Source organism: Cryptotermes secundus, unplaced genomic scaffold (genome assembly GCF_002891405.2).
Source record: "Cryptotermes secundus unplaced genomic scaffold, Csec_1.0 scaffold142, whole genome shotgun sequence".
NCBI classification, from domain to species: domain Eukaryota; kingdom Metazoa; phylum Arthropoda; class Insecta; order Blattodea; family Kalotermitidae; genus Cryptotermes; species Cryptotermes secundus.
Window position 1 is genome coordinate 370,374 of NW_019743148.1, and position 16,960 is coordinate 387,333.

Below are 16,960 nucleotides of genomic sequence, written 5' to 3' on the forward strand. Positions count from 1 at the left end.
ATTCTATGAGATAGGAACATGAAACTTTTACTAAAATGATCTAAAAAGGTGGTTTTATAACCTTACCTTATAATATGAGCAGCCGGTATCTCGGCAATGGAAGCAGTTTGTTTAGAATTTGAGCACAAGGATCAGAACTGTAATATGTCCATTTGGTGGTATGGGAACTACATGCAATGTTCAGGATCTGCACAAAATTTGTGGAAATGTTACTTGCTTTTTAAAATGTAATGTCTCTTAAATTTATAATTTATGTGTGTCTCATATTCCAGATATCGGAAATGAAGTGAAAATTAGAGTAAATGTGGTGTGCACATACCAGCTTTGAAAGTACTCCTCCATGATATCTTAAACAGTATTTATCAGCTGTTAAGAACATTCACTCATAAAATTATGCAACTAACACTAATAACTAAACCATTTATTAACACCAGTAACAGATCCTGTCATTGGGACCAATCTTTAATTATTTCAGTTAATTTAACATTTTACAGCCTAGTTCTTTAATATGTGTATCTGTATTATCCTCCCATCTTCACATCCAAATGACTTTCTTTCAAGAATTCCAAAGTCAGAATTGTTTAATGGTAAGTTTTCTTACCCGAGCTACTTGCCCAGCTTGTCACAGCGTAACTACTCAGCACCAGATATTGTTATCATTTTCCTTTTGTACATTTTCTCAAAATTAATAGATTTTTCTTATTTGGCAACCAATATACAGCTTCAGGGAGAGTAGTGTTCTGAAAAAAGTATAAATTCTAACATGATTGTTAATCCTTTAGCATACTCACATGTTAACAGTAAAAGACTTTGTGGAGTTTCAGTGTGATATGTGTGTGTTACAAGTGGAATGGTCATATAATTTATAAGATCTTGACCGTGTAATTTACTGACATAAGAATACACCGAAAACAAATATTAATAGCTAACAAAATTTGGCATTCCTTGCTCAACCTTTTCTTACTGTAAATTGGGCCGCGCCATAGCTCAAGCAGTTAGTCACTGGCTTCCCACTGCGGCGGCCCAAGGTTCAGTCCCGGGTCTGGTCAAGTGCAATTTGTGGTGGACAAAGTGGCACTGGTGCAGGTTTTCTCCATGTACTTCGGTTCCCCTGCCAATCTTCATTCCACCAATTGCTCCACAATCACCTTCACCTATCATCTGTGGCTGGTACAATAGGCCAGAAGTGGCCACAGTACAAGGGACTTAGTCCCACCCCACTAGAAATAAAAAAAATACTGTAAATTGTAATCAAATAGTTCCCAACATTTTATGGGAGGCAAAGGTTCATTACTGTGTTCACAATAGCCTCATACCATAATGTATGGTCATAATAAATTAGTGATTTCATAATGAAATAATGATATTGCTGATTTATTATGACAGTAGATTCCTGCTGATAGGAAAAGAAATTGATATCCAAAGTTTGAAGATTATATTACATGTATTTCTGTTATTTACTACCATGACACCACATACTGATCACTACATACACTGATAGGTTGTCATGCAATGAACAGTGGTAGCTGTGGAGTGCTTTATATACTGTGAAATAATAATAGGTTATTGTTGCCTGGTGGCCAAACCCAGGATGGACAAAGAGGAAGTAGGAGAGGTGACCTAGGAAGTATGTTCAACAATTGTATGCAGTAAGGGAATTCCAGTACTTTTACATATTTCAATATGATTTTCAACTTAAAATTAGTATGTTTGTTAAAAGTTCTGCCTTCTGGGATATAATGCCATGTAAGCTATTGAAAAGTCAGCCAACATTTTAGAGGAATCTGTTGCCTCTGAAATGTTAGTTGACTTTTGGTGGACTGTATGGTGTTATATCCCAGGAGATAGGAATCTTCTTAGTCACTGGTGTGAGAGCCTTAGGTCCTAAACAGCTCTTAATTAATGTCCTAAATGCAAACTTATTTCTGCCTTCAAGTAATTGCTCATTATTTTAAGTACCAGGAAAGAGTACTTGAAATGCATGGTCTACTTACTGTTTCTATTCAATTGGGATGTTAGAGAACCATAACTGTAGTGATTCTGATTTTAAATGTACTTATGTACATGGGAGCTTGTTGATTATTGTAGTATACTTGACTTCATATCTTATATGAAGCAGAAACAAATTTAAAGTTTATTGCCTGACTTGCATTTTTGGATGTATTGTCATGAATGTGCATTAGAAAATATGTTGCATAATTTGCATTATTCACTGCAGACTGAAATAAAATACAAAAATTGTCCCGTTCTGTTTTATGACCTTTGTTTTTGTATGGAGTTCCATAAAGTATTGTCATGTGATAGAATTATTTTAGATGGGGTTTTGATTGGTAGTTGATTTTATTTGACTCTTTGATACAGCATGTGAATACACTTTACATTTCACTATTGCACACACACTAGTGTGCACAGTCTGTTACAGTCTCCACTAGCTGTTTCTTGGTAGCAGCTTCCAACAGGAGATGTCCCTTCCTCTGGGTTCCTGAACTGGCCCCAGCCTCAACTGCCAGCTTCTAACAGCAGCAGCTTACAACAACTGAACTGTAGCAGTCCTCTAACTCACAAACTCACCAACCAACACTTGTCCTGCTTATCACATCTCAGCACGGACTGCACAGAAAACATGATTCCTCTGTTGCTGTCTATGGGCTCTTCCCTAGTAATGGCCTTGGTCTAGCTGTTTGTTTCGCAGACATTGCCTGGTGATGGGTCTACATGCCGCAATATTTTTATAACCATGAATTTTCTTCACTGTAATATATATTTTTGAGATGCTTATAGAGCATCTTCATTGAAACAAGCTATGTAAGAGATCTGAATATAACTATGGTTCTATTTTATCCCTGGCAAAAGTTCTTAAAAAAGTTAATTAAATGTAGCTAACTCCATGGTACTGTTGTCCTTCCTTAGGCACCTCTATTCATTCTGTTGGTTTTGAGGAATTCCTGCTTTATGTGGATGATGAAATTCTGTTACCATGTCCACATAAGCCAGTTGAATTCAGTCCACATGCTCACACCCTGTTTTCTAAAGATCATTGCACTAATAAGCACTGTGCTACAAGCTAGACAGTCATAGGTTCGATTCCTGATGGATTCTTCAGTTGAACTAATCCTTCCAGCTGCACCATGGCCCTTGGGTTGACTCAGCTTCTAATAGAAATAAGTACCAGGAATATTCCTGGGGGCAAAGGGCAGCCAGCAAGTAGGGCTGACCACCTAACTGTCATCTGTAATCGTCTAGAAAATGTGGAAGTCATTCCTGGCCAGCTACCATCTCACAATTGAACTAAGCTCTCTGCTTTATGCTCTTTATAATCCCTTGGCATGGAACAGCAGAAAAAACAGCTTTTCTATTGTGTGCTTGTATGTTGCAGGTATTATCTAGTAGTGGTTGCTATTCACAAAGTCAGCACTTAGCAGTGGATCTATACACCACAATACATAGGTCTTCCATGTGGTCCTCTCCCTTCAGATTCTTCAACTAAGAAAAAAAACTATTTTTCTACCTTTCCCATGATCTGATTTGGTCACCCTAATAGTGAAGAAGATGAACTGAGGCTTCTGATTAGGGAGTTTTCTCCATTGTACTATTACGTCCTCTCTCTTAGATATGAATATTGGCCTAACCACTTTGTTCTCAGACATCAGCAGTCTGTGTTCTTGTAATTACATTATTATAAGTGATGAAACTGCTGATGAAAAAAATGGTAATGTTACTGTGTCTTCATGAATGTGGCACGTGGTTTCTCATTGGGGATGTGAATCGTACACATTTAGCAGGAGTAAGATTATTATTATTATTACAGTCATATCCTCTATTTTTATATGCTAAGTCAACAGCTGCAGGAGTTATTTTCAGATTATAGCGCACTCAAACAAAAAATGAAGCAAAACAGTACAGAGGCATGGAATGTACACAGATATGTAAGGTATTCTGCTATGTAGTATATGCAGGACAAGCATAACTTCATAATAACACAGAATGTCACAAAGTATTATAACTACCAGTTAGCTGGATTGATCAAAAGACTGACATTAGGAAATAATTGTCAAATATACCGATGATGTTACATATTTCATTTGTGACAAAAGCTCAGCAAACAGAAAGACATCATTATGTGAAAAAAAGTATAAAATGCCTTAAAAAGTCTTCTGTTCCTGACTGAACTGTGATGCCAGCAGTTTCTAAAAGCAAAGGGACATGTAATACACAATGATAAAATGATAACAGTAATAATGATAATTGTGTTTTGTTCTGAATATCATAGTTGATGAATAGTACACATTTTATTTTAGTGTGCTAATATGGAGTTTGTTGAACGTAACTAAAGTTGAACACTACTGTCTTCTGAGGTGTGATGCCATGTCATCTGGTAGATCATTAAGAGTGTTTTTGGAGGAATGTCTTGCCTTAGTTTCCACTCTTCTGCCCTTCAGATGAGGTGGCAGATACCGCCAAAATATTGGTATCTACCAGATTACATAGGATCACATCCAAGAAGGCAGTACTCTTCACAGTTATGCCATGAGAGAAGTTAAATTAAGACTATTTCAATATGAAACGGGCGAATAAAAGGGTATTATGGATTGCCTTATTAAATGTTATCATTGTAAAAGTTGTTAAGGAGGAGTCTGTTATGTTTGTTTATGTTTTCTTTTTAATTTCAGTTTTGGAATGTTTTGTGAAGTAGTTAAATGTGTTGGTTTGGAAAATTAGTTGGTGATTACAGTGGAGTCTCTGTATGTTGTTGTTTTAATATATTGTACATTGTTTTGGAGTTAAATAAAATTACATGGAAAATAGTGAATATATAGTAGCATTTGTTATGATTGTAATTTATTCTGTATGCATTCTTTGCTCTTTGATTACAGTCATATACAAATATAAGGCATTATTATGAAGCCAGTTTCCATATTTTTGTTTTGTTTTGTGTAGAATTATCAGGCACTGAAGATTATTACTAAGAATTATACACTGTGTTGAAATCTCAAGTTACCTTTACTTGAGTCTCACATAGTTGAGAAAATACATTTGCTGGCTGACCACCACAACTTTTGCATTCATTAATAATGATATCTGTATATATCTGCATTAGAAGAGATATTAATGTTAAAGATTCATATCTAATTTGCAGTGCTGACCAGGAAAATTTAAAATCATTCCTCCTTATCCTCATAAGTTATATTTAACACGTAATAATTGCGAGTAAAGTTACATTTAGTATTATTGTACAGCTGTCAGTGCACGAAATTCATAATAGATTACCAACTTTATATATACTCGTATATCATTTGTTTTATTATATACATTGCTACATGTTTCAATTTAGATGGATCATCATCAGGCCATTTTTCATGAAATGTGCTATTTGTTATTGAATTGTATTTATATGTATCTCTAATGTGGATATCTGTTAGCAATCATTAATATGAATTTCATATTCATGAAAAATTGCCTGTTGATGATCCAGCTGGATCGAAACATGTAGCAGTGTGCATAATAAAATGAATGATAATGAAGTAACATTGGTTATTTATTATGAATTTGTTATGTTGATGGTTGTGTAATAATATTATGTATAATACACAGCAGGATGCAAACAATAAAGATAAAGTTACATTGTTCATAATGAAACTTTATAGATCAAAATTTATTAATTATGTAAATTTCCCACCAATAGTGGAACATTCTGCTCCTTCCACTAGTATTTCATCATACTCCATGATGCAACATGTACGCATCAGTTGGTAACTGGAGAGTCTTACTTCTGTTCTAGTTTGGGGGATGGTTTGGTTTTCCCAGTTCGGGCCCAGCACCAACCCAGCTCATACAACTCCATGGGCAGTACACAGACCAGGTCAGATAGTTTCCTGCTCTGCCTGCTTGGGTAGTTCTGTTGCACTGTGTAGTAAACTTTTTGCCTGTTGCTTTGTATGCCTGCTTGTGTGTCTGCATGGACTGCATGATATCTTACAAAAACATCACTCTTCAGTACGATATGCCACATGTTTAACTTACAAGGATAACCTCATTGTTTTTCATTTTTGTACAGTAATGGAATGTAATATTTGATTATTTGATTCACAGTTAAGTATTGCAGACCATGAATTGAACAATACATGATATGCTGGAAACTGACAAGTTGGCAGAAGTGAAAAGATTATATTTGGCCTTAATTGAGAGAGATGATTATGTTCAGTGACTTTCAGTGTTCCAGATCATAGATTAAATCTTGACATTCATGTGAAGGCAAAACTTCAGGCTTGCCTATTTGTCTTTTTCCAGCATATTGTCACATGTTGGGTATGTCACGTGACAAATAACTTCACATGGGTCTTGGATTTAGCGAATCTTTATTGGACGCTCACACTTACACACCATACAATTATTATCACTTGCAATATCACTTGACTTCTGGCCCAATACTCAATACTCCAATGCAATGTCTCAACTATCCTTGGCTGTGGTTGGATCTCAACTGTCTCTGGCAGCGGCTATCGCAAGATTTTCTCCTCTCAGTACTCCAATACTCAATACTCAGTATTCTGCTCGAGGCCATGCCCTGTATATAAGGCGGACGCGGACTTAATAGAGGGCACCCCGTGCCAAGGTTCAGTCTCACGTGTTCAGCCATCCGTTGCTTCGGGAACTCTCTTTATAAATTACACCGGTAACGTGTTCCGTCTCGTCCGATGTTACTCAACGACAATTCGTTGCTACAATTTGTTGCTGCGTTAACTACCCAATTTCCACATATTAGTTGCTGTGGAAGTGTCCGTTCTGATTGTAGTGGTTGTTGCGGTGATGGACCTAAGGTAACGCATCACAATATATACACACGATTCCAAGGAGTGTTAACATGTTAATATCCACATACTATATGGTTTACATTCAAGTGCAGATATGACCCAGTGGTAAAGTTTATTATGATAATGTTAAGAATACTAGTTGGAACATTGGGAATAGTATTGTACCTTAATGCAGACTCCAGAACAATTTTCCATTGTCTTTTTCAGGCCTATAAATGCCCATCACTGTATGCATTGTATGGTTTTTTTTAAAGCTCCATAATATGCTTTGCCACTTTGTGTGTGTGTGTACCTTCAACTTTAAATTATTCCAACAAGAATTTAAAAGAAGACAGTTTGATTCAATTTACAGCACTCATGTTCTGTACAAGAACTTTATGTCTGTATATTGAAAATATAATATATATCTTACTCCATTCTGCCATTCTCTTCTACTGTTTATTAGTGAAACATTCACATTGTATGTTCCAGTTTAAGTGTTGGTTGTCACCTTAAGGCTAAAAAATTAAAACTACATCAGGTTGAATAATTCTATAAATGTCTGTTTTAGTAGTATTCTGCGAGATTGGAAATAATACTGGGCTTAATGATAACGTCAGGCTGTCCTGGAAGAATACCAGAGGTTCTTAAATTTTCTATGTTGAGCTTACACAGATTTTGAAGTTCTCAAAATGTTAGTTTATCTGCTACCAGCAATTATGAACAAAAGATGTATTAATACTTGCCGATTGTGTATTAATAATTTTTTAATTTTGTTTTGTTCAGTCATCTAGTGTATGTAGTCTTAGAATCTGCATCTCAGATATGGACTGACTTTTTTGTAGCATTAAGATGTCATAGTTACTTGAATTTTTTAATGAACTGAAAAATTCCAATTATGTATTTTGCTGATTTCAAATGTTCTTAAAAGTGTTTCTGTAATTCAGAAGTATAATATAGGATAATACTACTCTATAATAGTAGTTTAGTAAATAAATGGATGACAGTGATGATGTGTATGAAACTTTGACTTTTATATAAGAAATCTTCATCGCTTTTAAGCCAATTCACCAGTGAACTGATACCATTCTTATAGCAGGATGATGGCTGATGCTGAGAGAATGCCCTGAAGCATATAGTAGGTTGTCCACTTATTTACTGAACAGCTTTTGTACTTGTCTGTTGGGTTGAAAATTCCTGAAATGTTATAGCTCTTTGAGTTTTAAAATCATACAGATGTAGGTCATCTGCCCCTTTGTGGTAACTGCTTCCCACCAAGTTGTTGTTTGACTGGCCTGTAGATGTAGTAGCATGTTTGATAGTGGACATAATTAACGTTGACATGGATATACTGTGATAATAATTGAAAATTATTGAAGCAGCTAGTAGATTGGCAGATTGTATGTCTGTGTGCATGGTTATGGTGTATAATGTAGTGCAAAGAAGTGACATCTAAAATATGTTTAGTATGGATATTGATCCCTATTTATGAGAGGAGTTGAAAAGTAATGAGACTATTCACATTACTTCCTGTGTGAGGACTCCTGAGGCTTGGGCACTTTCTTTTTTGAAATATTGCCCTTCACATGCTTTATGTTTTGCAGTGTTCTACCCACTTCGCAAACACCTGCAGTAGGTCATATCTAAACATCTTGCATGGAGTAGTGGCAGTGGCTTCTTTCACTTCAGTTCAGTGCTCAATTTCTGCTCACATAGCTCATGTTTAAGCATTAGATATGCCTAAAAATCGCACGGAACAAGGTCTGGACTAGAGGGTGGGTCTTCTACAGGTGTTCCACGTATGTCTGTTAGCATGCCCACCATCATGTGCAGTATGCAGTTTTTCATTGTCTTGCAGCAGAAATCATCTTTTCATTAAGAACTGTAATGCTTTTTGTTTTCAGAATAACATTCTGTAAAATAGTTTTAAATATATTTGCATAGTAATCCTATCCTTCATCATTTCATCTTTATTATTATCGACATCTGTGACAGCAATGCTTGGTCTCCTGCTTTAAATCAGCCACTCTTATTTCCACCTTTAAAATGCTTCCAACATCAGAACACTGTAGCTCAGCACATCACTTATGTACCATATGCATTCTATGACATTTCTGTCTCTTCACGCTTTTTCTGAGCTTCACATAAAGTTCTGTCACACATCTCTAGCATATGAAATAATGTTCTGGTCCACCATTGCAAAACAGTTTTCTTACAAGAGCTTGTGTAAACACATGCTATGGAAAGTGACGACCTTTGCACTAACAGCTAAACACACTTGAAACAGCAGTGCATGCACAGTCTCAGTCAAGGCCACCGAAGATGAGCAGTGTTACCAGGCTCATTACTTTTCAGGCTCCCCTCATATTGTGCAGTGTATGTAATAGTTATAATGCTACTGCACATTTTAAGTATTGTTTTGCGCTATTAGTATTAACAGTGCGCTTTCTCAGCTGGTGTGCACTGGTGTGAATACCATCAGGCTATCGATATGTACTGGCAATTTTGTCAGAAGTCACATCTATCAGTGCATTATATGTTTCAACCTTTCATTTAATTTTTACATTTTTTAATTAGATTACTGAAGACATGTTCTTAGGAAAAAAGTGTAATTTGTTGTCATATTAATGTCAGCATATTGTGTTAATATTATGTTGCAGTTAAAGTTACAAATGTTAGAAGTTATTTCTGGTTACATAGGTACCATGTTGATTTAATCATGTAGTTGTGATAAATAGTGTTGTACAAATATGAACATGAACTTGTATGCAAAACAAAGTAATTGATGTTAATAGATTAATGAAGAAATATATGGGTTGAATTTATGAGTGGAACGTCTGTTTTCGGTACCAGTAACATGGAGTTGGTTTTATTCACATTTAGCTTGAGTTGAGGCAAGCCTTCAGGAACAGGATGGATTAAATGTAGTCAGTACTTGATTCTGTGTAGAGGGCTTTTTTATTTTTGAATGGTTCTTACCATTCAGTCGGAAAATCCTGTAAATACTTCTGCTATGTAGGAACCTAAAGATTAAAATATATAAAACAGTAAATTTACCTGTTGTTTTGTGTGGGTGTGAAACTAGGTCCTTGATTCTAAAGGAAAAATGTAGATTGAGAATGTCTGATAACTGGGTGCTCAGGAGAATATTCAGATATATGGAAGAGGAAATGACTGGGGGATGGAGAAAACTATCTAATAAGCAGCTTCATAATTTGTACTCTTTACCAGATGTATTAGGGCAGTGAAATCAAGGAGGATGAAATGGCCACATGTAGTGTGAATTCAAGAGATGAGAAATGTGTACACAATTTTAGATACAGAACCTGAAGGGAAGAGAATACATTGGAGACCCAGTCATAGATTGGAGAATAATATTAAAATGGATCTCAACAAATAAATGACTCTCAGTTTCTTGGGAATTTTGCCTTATGGAGTTAGGAAGTTTTATTTAATGAAAGTTCTGACTGTCTTTTAAATGAATGTATGTTCTGGCAAGTGATAGACACTCGGTGAAAGATATACTAAGTTTAAAGAATTGGCTCCGCATTGTATCATTGTACCATTACTCACCTTGAGTGGTTTGCAAGTAATGATCTTGTTCATTAGTTTGCATTTGGGAGGTGGCATTTGATAGGTCAGATGTATGTGGGGCCATATGTATTGCATATTGTGTATGAACATTAATATATATAAACATCCCCCAGAATTATAGATTATATATCAGTGTTGTTTTCCATATCTGTAAGATATATTTTAATGTAAACATATCCTGCATATAAAATGAACAAATTAAATTAGAAAATATGTTTGTAGTTGGTAATATTCAAAAGGAATATCCAGAAATATGAAGGATTAATTACCTTTCCATCCAAATGGCTTGTGTAGAAAATGCATGTTATATAACTAACCATTGGAAATTTGTCGCTATTGGAGCCCATGCATGGCAGTTCATATATGACTGTTTTAATATTAGTTCAGCCCCAGGACAAGTGATCCAATTGTATAACTTACAAATTTGTAATGCTGTTTGGTGTGAGATTCCGTTTATTTGTGCTATGACTTCCTGCTNCAGCAACAAACAACTCTAGTCAGTTGGAACATGGTGGATCACATGATTTAGCAGCTATGTACAGACATTCATGAGAATTCAGTTTGTTTTGTGGTTACAACAAATTTTTCTTTGTCAACAAATTTGGTGATGTGTTGTTAGAATAATCGCAATTAAACTTAGTGAGTAGAGCTCAAGTCTTTGTGTGAGTTGATTGAAGCTATAGGGAAATGTGTTATAGATGATGAAATATTCAGCCTTCTAACAGCTTAAAGAAGTGATCCAAGAAAGTCTGTGCTAAAGAGGTACTGAAACATTGCTGTGGGAGCAAGAGACGAGGAGAGGAGAAATTGACTTGGACCTTTCAGTAAGACTATAGGAAGAACCCAGCCATTCAGAAAAAAATTATTGGCTGGTGATGAGGCTGAAGTCTTCCAGTATGACCCAAAAACAAAATGCATAAAGACCCCCACAGCTGGAAAGCCATTCTTGAAAAACATAGGAAGTTCAGATGTCAAGATCGAAGGTCAAAACTATCTCCTTTTTTGATATCAAAATAAGTATCCCTTAAGAAATTGTACCTTCAAACAACGGTCATTGAAAGATTCTGCCTTCTAGTTTTTTAATGTTTAGGGTGGAGTGTTCATCAAAAAAAGTCAAATATTTGTCATGGCAAGTGAATTTTGCATAATGACTGCTCTGTCACATACTGAACTTCACTTTTCAGAAGAAGAAAATGTAATTTAGTAATGTTTTGAACTCATATGTCATTGTATGAATGAATGAAAAGTATTGTGTGTAGAGAGCTTTTGCTCGATGCTTTTAATAAGGAGAATTTTGTGATGCACTTTCCTCATTTTTAACATTTGTTGATTTTTTCCTCCGTTCTATAGCACCACAGAAATGCCATTGTTGGAATGTGCTTTGCAAAGTGTGTATATCACATACCAGACACAGTTACGGGCCCTTATTAGAAAAGCTTGTGTGAGAAGTGAAACAGTTACAGAGTATTTAGCAATATTGTATCTAAATTCTGAATTTACTATTTAGCATTCCTAGACTTTGGTGTTTGTGATCCACTGTTGAGCACTGCTTGTACACAGTGAACCACGAATAATAAAAAATTCCATAGTCAAACTGTAGAGGTAATTTATATAGTGTTGCTACTGTTCTGGGTTTTTTAGGACAAAATTTGTCTGGTTATTTCATTCTCAGATCTTCGTAAACAACCACAGATGTGAAATATATTGGCATATAAATTGTCTTGCTTGTGATGACTGCTCAGAACCAAATGCCTGTTATTGTAAGATAATGTTATGCATTGTTCATTTCATTATTCCTGCAGGTGTTAGGGGACTGTAGTTTCTGACACCGTCAGTATTCTTCTAGAGTGCAAAGTTTGTGCATTATTGGGAGTGTAATTTGTATTCGATTTACCATCAGATGCTTCGCATTGTTGATCTGTTGATGTCTGACATGAGCCATTTATAATGTATGTGTACTGTAGAAAATAATTCAGAAGTTGATTAATTTGAGAGATCCTGTAAAAGGGTGTTAAATAATTTTGAGTATAATTGATTTTTGAGATTGTAAGTTTGTGTATAATGTTATTGTTTTCTTAAAGATGAAGAGATACTACAGTAGGAGTATTTTGAGTTTTTTTCACCTTACAATTTTGTATGGTTTCTACATAAATTGAAGGTATAAAATAATCGAAACATTTATCTAAGAGAAAGCTTTCTGAAGTCTTACAGCCATCAATCAATTAAGAAGATTACCTGTAAAAGTGAAAATTGTGACTTAGTTCTCACACATATTATATAGTTGGTTGGCTGCAAATAGATTATCTAATTTGCACATTAATCTTGGGTATGGTACCCAAAATATTGAAGAAATTATTGTTTTCATAGTCCTGTCTCATCACTTTAGGTATTTGAGTGTTTCATTTCAGAAAACTTTGAACTACTCTGATATTCCCCTTTAAACTAAACTTTCTATTTTATGGTATTTAAGAATATGTCGTACATCAGATAGGTATATGATTATTACATATCAGCCGGTTCTTAACAGCTGATTTTTGTAACTTTGTGGCAGAGTTGCCCAGTCTGTAGTCAGGTTCAGCAACAGCGTGTGTAAGCAGTATTCTGTGTAAACATAAAATTTTACAGTGCTTCATGCCACTTTTGCTTGTGTGGAAACATGATGATGGGCTCTCTTGAACAGGACCTCTGTAGAGGTATGTGGATGAAGGAAAACAATATTAAATGCCTTAAAGAAGCGTACGTTGTTAGGTGCAGCATACAAAATAACAATGGCATTGGGTGTGATGATGCCAGATACCATAAATTTATAAGAGACATATGTAGGTATTTCCAAAAAATGAGGAACATGATTAAGAAACAATTTTTGCTTCTGAATTAGTGACCATTTTGAAGCGTGTGAAGGGTTGTGAGTGTGTCAAAATTGGGAGCAATACATTGTTTGAAGCTGATGATACAGGCCATGGTTATAAGGTACTGATTGACAGGGTGAGGCAGTTGAAGAGCATTAATTTGAAAATGAATTGTATTGCTCACTGAAGAGAAATCAGATGAAATTGGTTCTAGGTTTGAACATTCTCCTTCATAATCTCTCAGACATGGTGTACAGGAGACTAGGGTTTCAAGTTTCAAATTTATCCAATTTCTGAAAAAGAACTTCAGCACTGAGATAGAAATTAGGCTATGGGCTTGAAGACTGAGGAATTGTAGTTCAGTCATTGGCAGGTACAAAACATTTCTCTTTTTCCCACAGCAATCAGACTTCCTCACCAGCCCACTGACCCTCCCATCGCACAGATTCTGGTGTTAAAGTAGCCAGTGCATGAAGCTCACCACTCATCTTGATCCGGAAAAAACTATAGCTCCATTTCCCTATATATCTTCTTGAGAACCCATGGAGTTTTGATATTTCATTTCTTCCATTGCATCATATTTAGTGTGTTAAATATGATCTCTTGTTGTAGAAGTGTCAGAGTTAGCATTAAGCATAAGGTCTTCAGTAGAGCTGTGGAGGCTTAGTCAGTGTGTTAAACTGTAGGTTTTAGCTCACATTTTCTTCTTTATCTGTTTGTTCTTGCGATTGTATTACCACAGAAGTGTATATAATATGCATCCTACTGTAGTAAATTTATCCATAACCTTCCTTTTCATATTTCCTGAAATTATGTTGTTTTTTTAGTACTTTTTGAATAAGAGATACCAGTGTGCTGTACTGGTGTATGCCGCTAGAAAATTCCTGTGTATGTATAAGGCTGAGGATGAGGAACACCACTTCATGGGAAGCTTTCATTCCCCCCCCCAGGAGTGACTTAAGGCAAAAAATTGTGCACGTCTTTCATGGTATTCATTATTGAATGTGTATTATAATGGACTGGATGGTCTCTTATCCTTCAGTTGTAATTCAGAGCATGAATGTTGATTCTGATAGTTGGTCTGTGAATGTGGTGATTGGCAAACACAAGCGAGTGGTGTCTTTATTCCAGTCTTGGTGATGGTGTGACATTCCCTCAGCGCTGTGTGGATGAAGATACAGACACACTGCTTGGTACACGGCAGCGTTGGGTGGAGGAAGCTGAACTAGATTCCCCCCCTTTCTCATCCCATCACTCAGGTATGGAACGGCCCTAGGCAGCTGGCTGTACTTGAGATTGCTGATGAGCAGTATAGCAATGTTTCACCATGCTTTGAACAAATATTTGCATGTTTGAAGACTGCAGTGTTATAGCATGCAGTTATTTCTATTAATACCCATATTGTATAAATCTCTGTGTCTGTTTCATTTATTGCACAAGACTGTGTTTAATGCCCATGTCAGTCTATATTGTCTCTAAATTATAGAATATCTAGCACATAGTTGTGTATTCTCCACAACAGAGGAAGTAAGATGCATCTCAATTTGATATGCATTATGTAGGGTCTGGCAAGGAAACCTGATGGATTGTAAATTAGTACAGTGGAGCCAATTTTTATTTCTTTTACTTATTTTGTCATAACACATAACAATGTATGCCATTTTATGTGTATAACTGCCAGCTCATTTTGTCTTGAAAATTATGCCCTCCAGATGCTTACCATCTCTTCATACACGTTCTTGCAGCCTCATCTTGAAGTTGTTCAATGAGCATCTTACCATGTATTACTGCGATTTTATGTTCAATCACAACTTTCAGTTCATGAACTTTACGTGGTCTGTTGATGAATACCTTCGTTTTGAGGTAACCCCAAAGGAAATAATCACATACACTCAAGTCAGGTGACTGAGCAGCCCATGGAAGATCACTGCAATAAAGAATTGACATACCCTGGAAACATTTCTCGCACAACTGCCATAAAAGTCATGGAAGTTCCTGCAGTATGAGTGGTGGCCCCGTCTTGTTGAAACCACATGGTTTGTTGATTAATTCCACGTATGTTAATTTCTGGCGCGAGGTTATTATGCAGCATGTGAACATAGTGACCAGAGTTTACCGTCACAGCGTGTCCATCGTCCACAAGAAATATGGGCCTATCTCACTGAAGCTTCCCACACAGCACCAGACTTTCACACTTTCAGACTGAAGAGGGCATTCCTGAAGCTTACGTGGATTTTGCGTCTGACAAATAACGGAAGTTCTATTTGTTAACACACCCAGATAAGTGGAAGTGTACCTTGGTACTCATGCCAATGGCCGCATCATCTGCCACAATTTCAAGCATGTTTTGTGCAAAAGTAACATGGTTTGCCCAATCACATTGATGCACCTCTTGCACAACCATCATCTTGTATGGATGAAAATGCAAATCTAGGTGCAATATTCGTCTCACCCTCCGACCTGAAATGCCTAATGTAATGGCATGCTTCCTTGCAGAACAACGGGGAATAGTCACTACTGCCCACCTAAGAGTCTCAACATTCTCAGGTGTTCAGACAGTTCATGCACCTCCAGGCGGTTTCTTCTTTAGTGCTGAGCCAGTCGATCTGAAGTTTGCAATCCACAACAAATTCGTGTTCCTACTGGGAACTTTACCATGATGACCCACATTGAAGCGCACGTGGAAATGTCACTGAGTCACGGTAACAGAGTCACCAGTTTTAAAAAACGTCTCAGCAGCAAAAGCACAATATTTCATGGTCCACTGTTCCATGTCTACTGAAATGGCGTACTTTGAGCTGTTGAAGGTCAGTGAGCCCTCTCTTCCCACTCCACCATTGCACAAACTAGTGCCAACTTAAAAACGTCAGGTTTCCCTGCCGGACCCTGTATGATTATATAGTTTTAATTAATTAAATATAATTAGTAGAAGCGTGTGACAGGACTTTAATCAGTGAGATGGGTGATAAAAATTTAGGTTTAAATAAATGCATTATTAAACAGGTTATGTGTACGTGGAGTAGAGACATACAGTGTCAGAAATTTTTGCTCTAGCCTTACCATGTCTGGGATTACATATTATAAAGCTGGCAACATTTTAATTTCAATTTATGCCCTTCATAATACTTCTTACAAAGAAAGTAATTCTGGTAAGAAAAGCAAATCATACATTTTATATAAAATCCATGGTTGCATTTGCAGTGTATGTTGACAGTGATGGATAATGAATACTATGAAATATCTTGGTGTTATGTTGCATAATATTAAAAAGATAGTCATTGTTTAGATAAGTATGTGGATTCTGTTTTGTAGAACATGAAATCATATTTAATTTTGTATTATATGTTTCATATTTTTCTAGTTCTTTGCATTTTATTGTGTGTAATAAAGACTGCTGTAGAATTTGTAATATTGCGCTTCAATTTTTGAATCAAATTGTTCTTACTACAGGCAGGTTATTTGACAGTTGATCCAGGGCTTCTTTCTCTTATGGACACTCATGTCATTGATTGCCACCTTTAGTACTTAGTATGTAGTACAAGTGACATCAGAGTGTGAAGTTACTGGCTTACTGACAGTGTCTGTTTTTCATACTTTTCAAAATTAATTTATCTGTATAAAAAACAGTCCATTATCCTCTTTACAGTCAGTGTGCACCAAACACCACCTTTTATATCATGGAGTGGAACTTCATAATTACAGTGCAGATATTCTGTATTTTATTGT

The 16,960-nt window shown here is 36.0% G+C and overlaps 1 protein-coding gene across 4 annotated transcripts in view; it reads left to right on the plus strand.

Moving 5' to 3' along the window:
- LOC111873738 (palmitoyltransferase ZDHHC2) overlaps positions 1-16,960 on the plus strand; it is a 54,837-nt gene that overhangs the window by 27,182 nt on the left and 10,695 nt on the right. Inside the window, exons 8-9 of one of the 4 annotated variants that reach the window (XM_023868679.2) lie at positions 5,780-5,860; positions 14,366-14,493. In XM_023868679.2, coding sequence (XP_023724447.1) covers positions 5,780-5,860; positions 14,366-14,493 — 209 coding nt within the window. Of the gene's footprint in view, positions 1-3,376; positions 4,788-5,779; positions 5,861-14,365; positions 14,494-16,960 lie in introns of those variants that run through there. The other 3 variants (XM_023868680.2, XM_023868683.2, XM_023868681.2) reach the window with 3 other exon arrangements.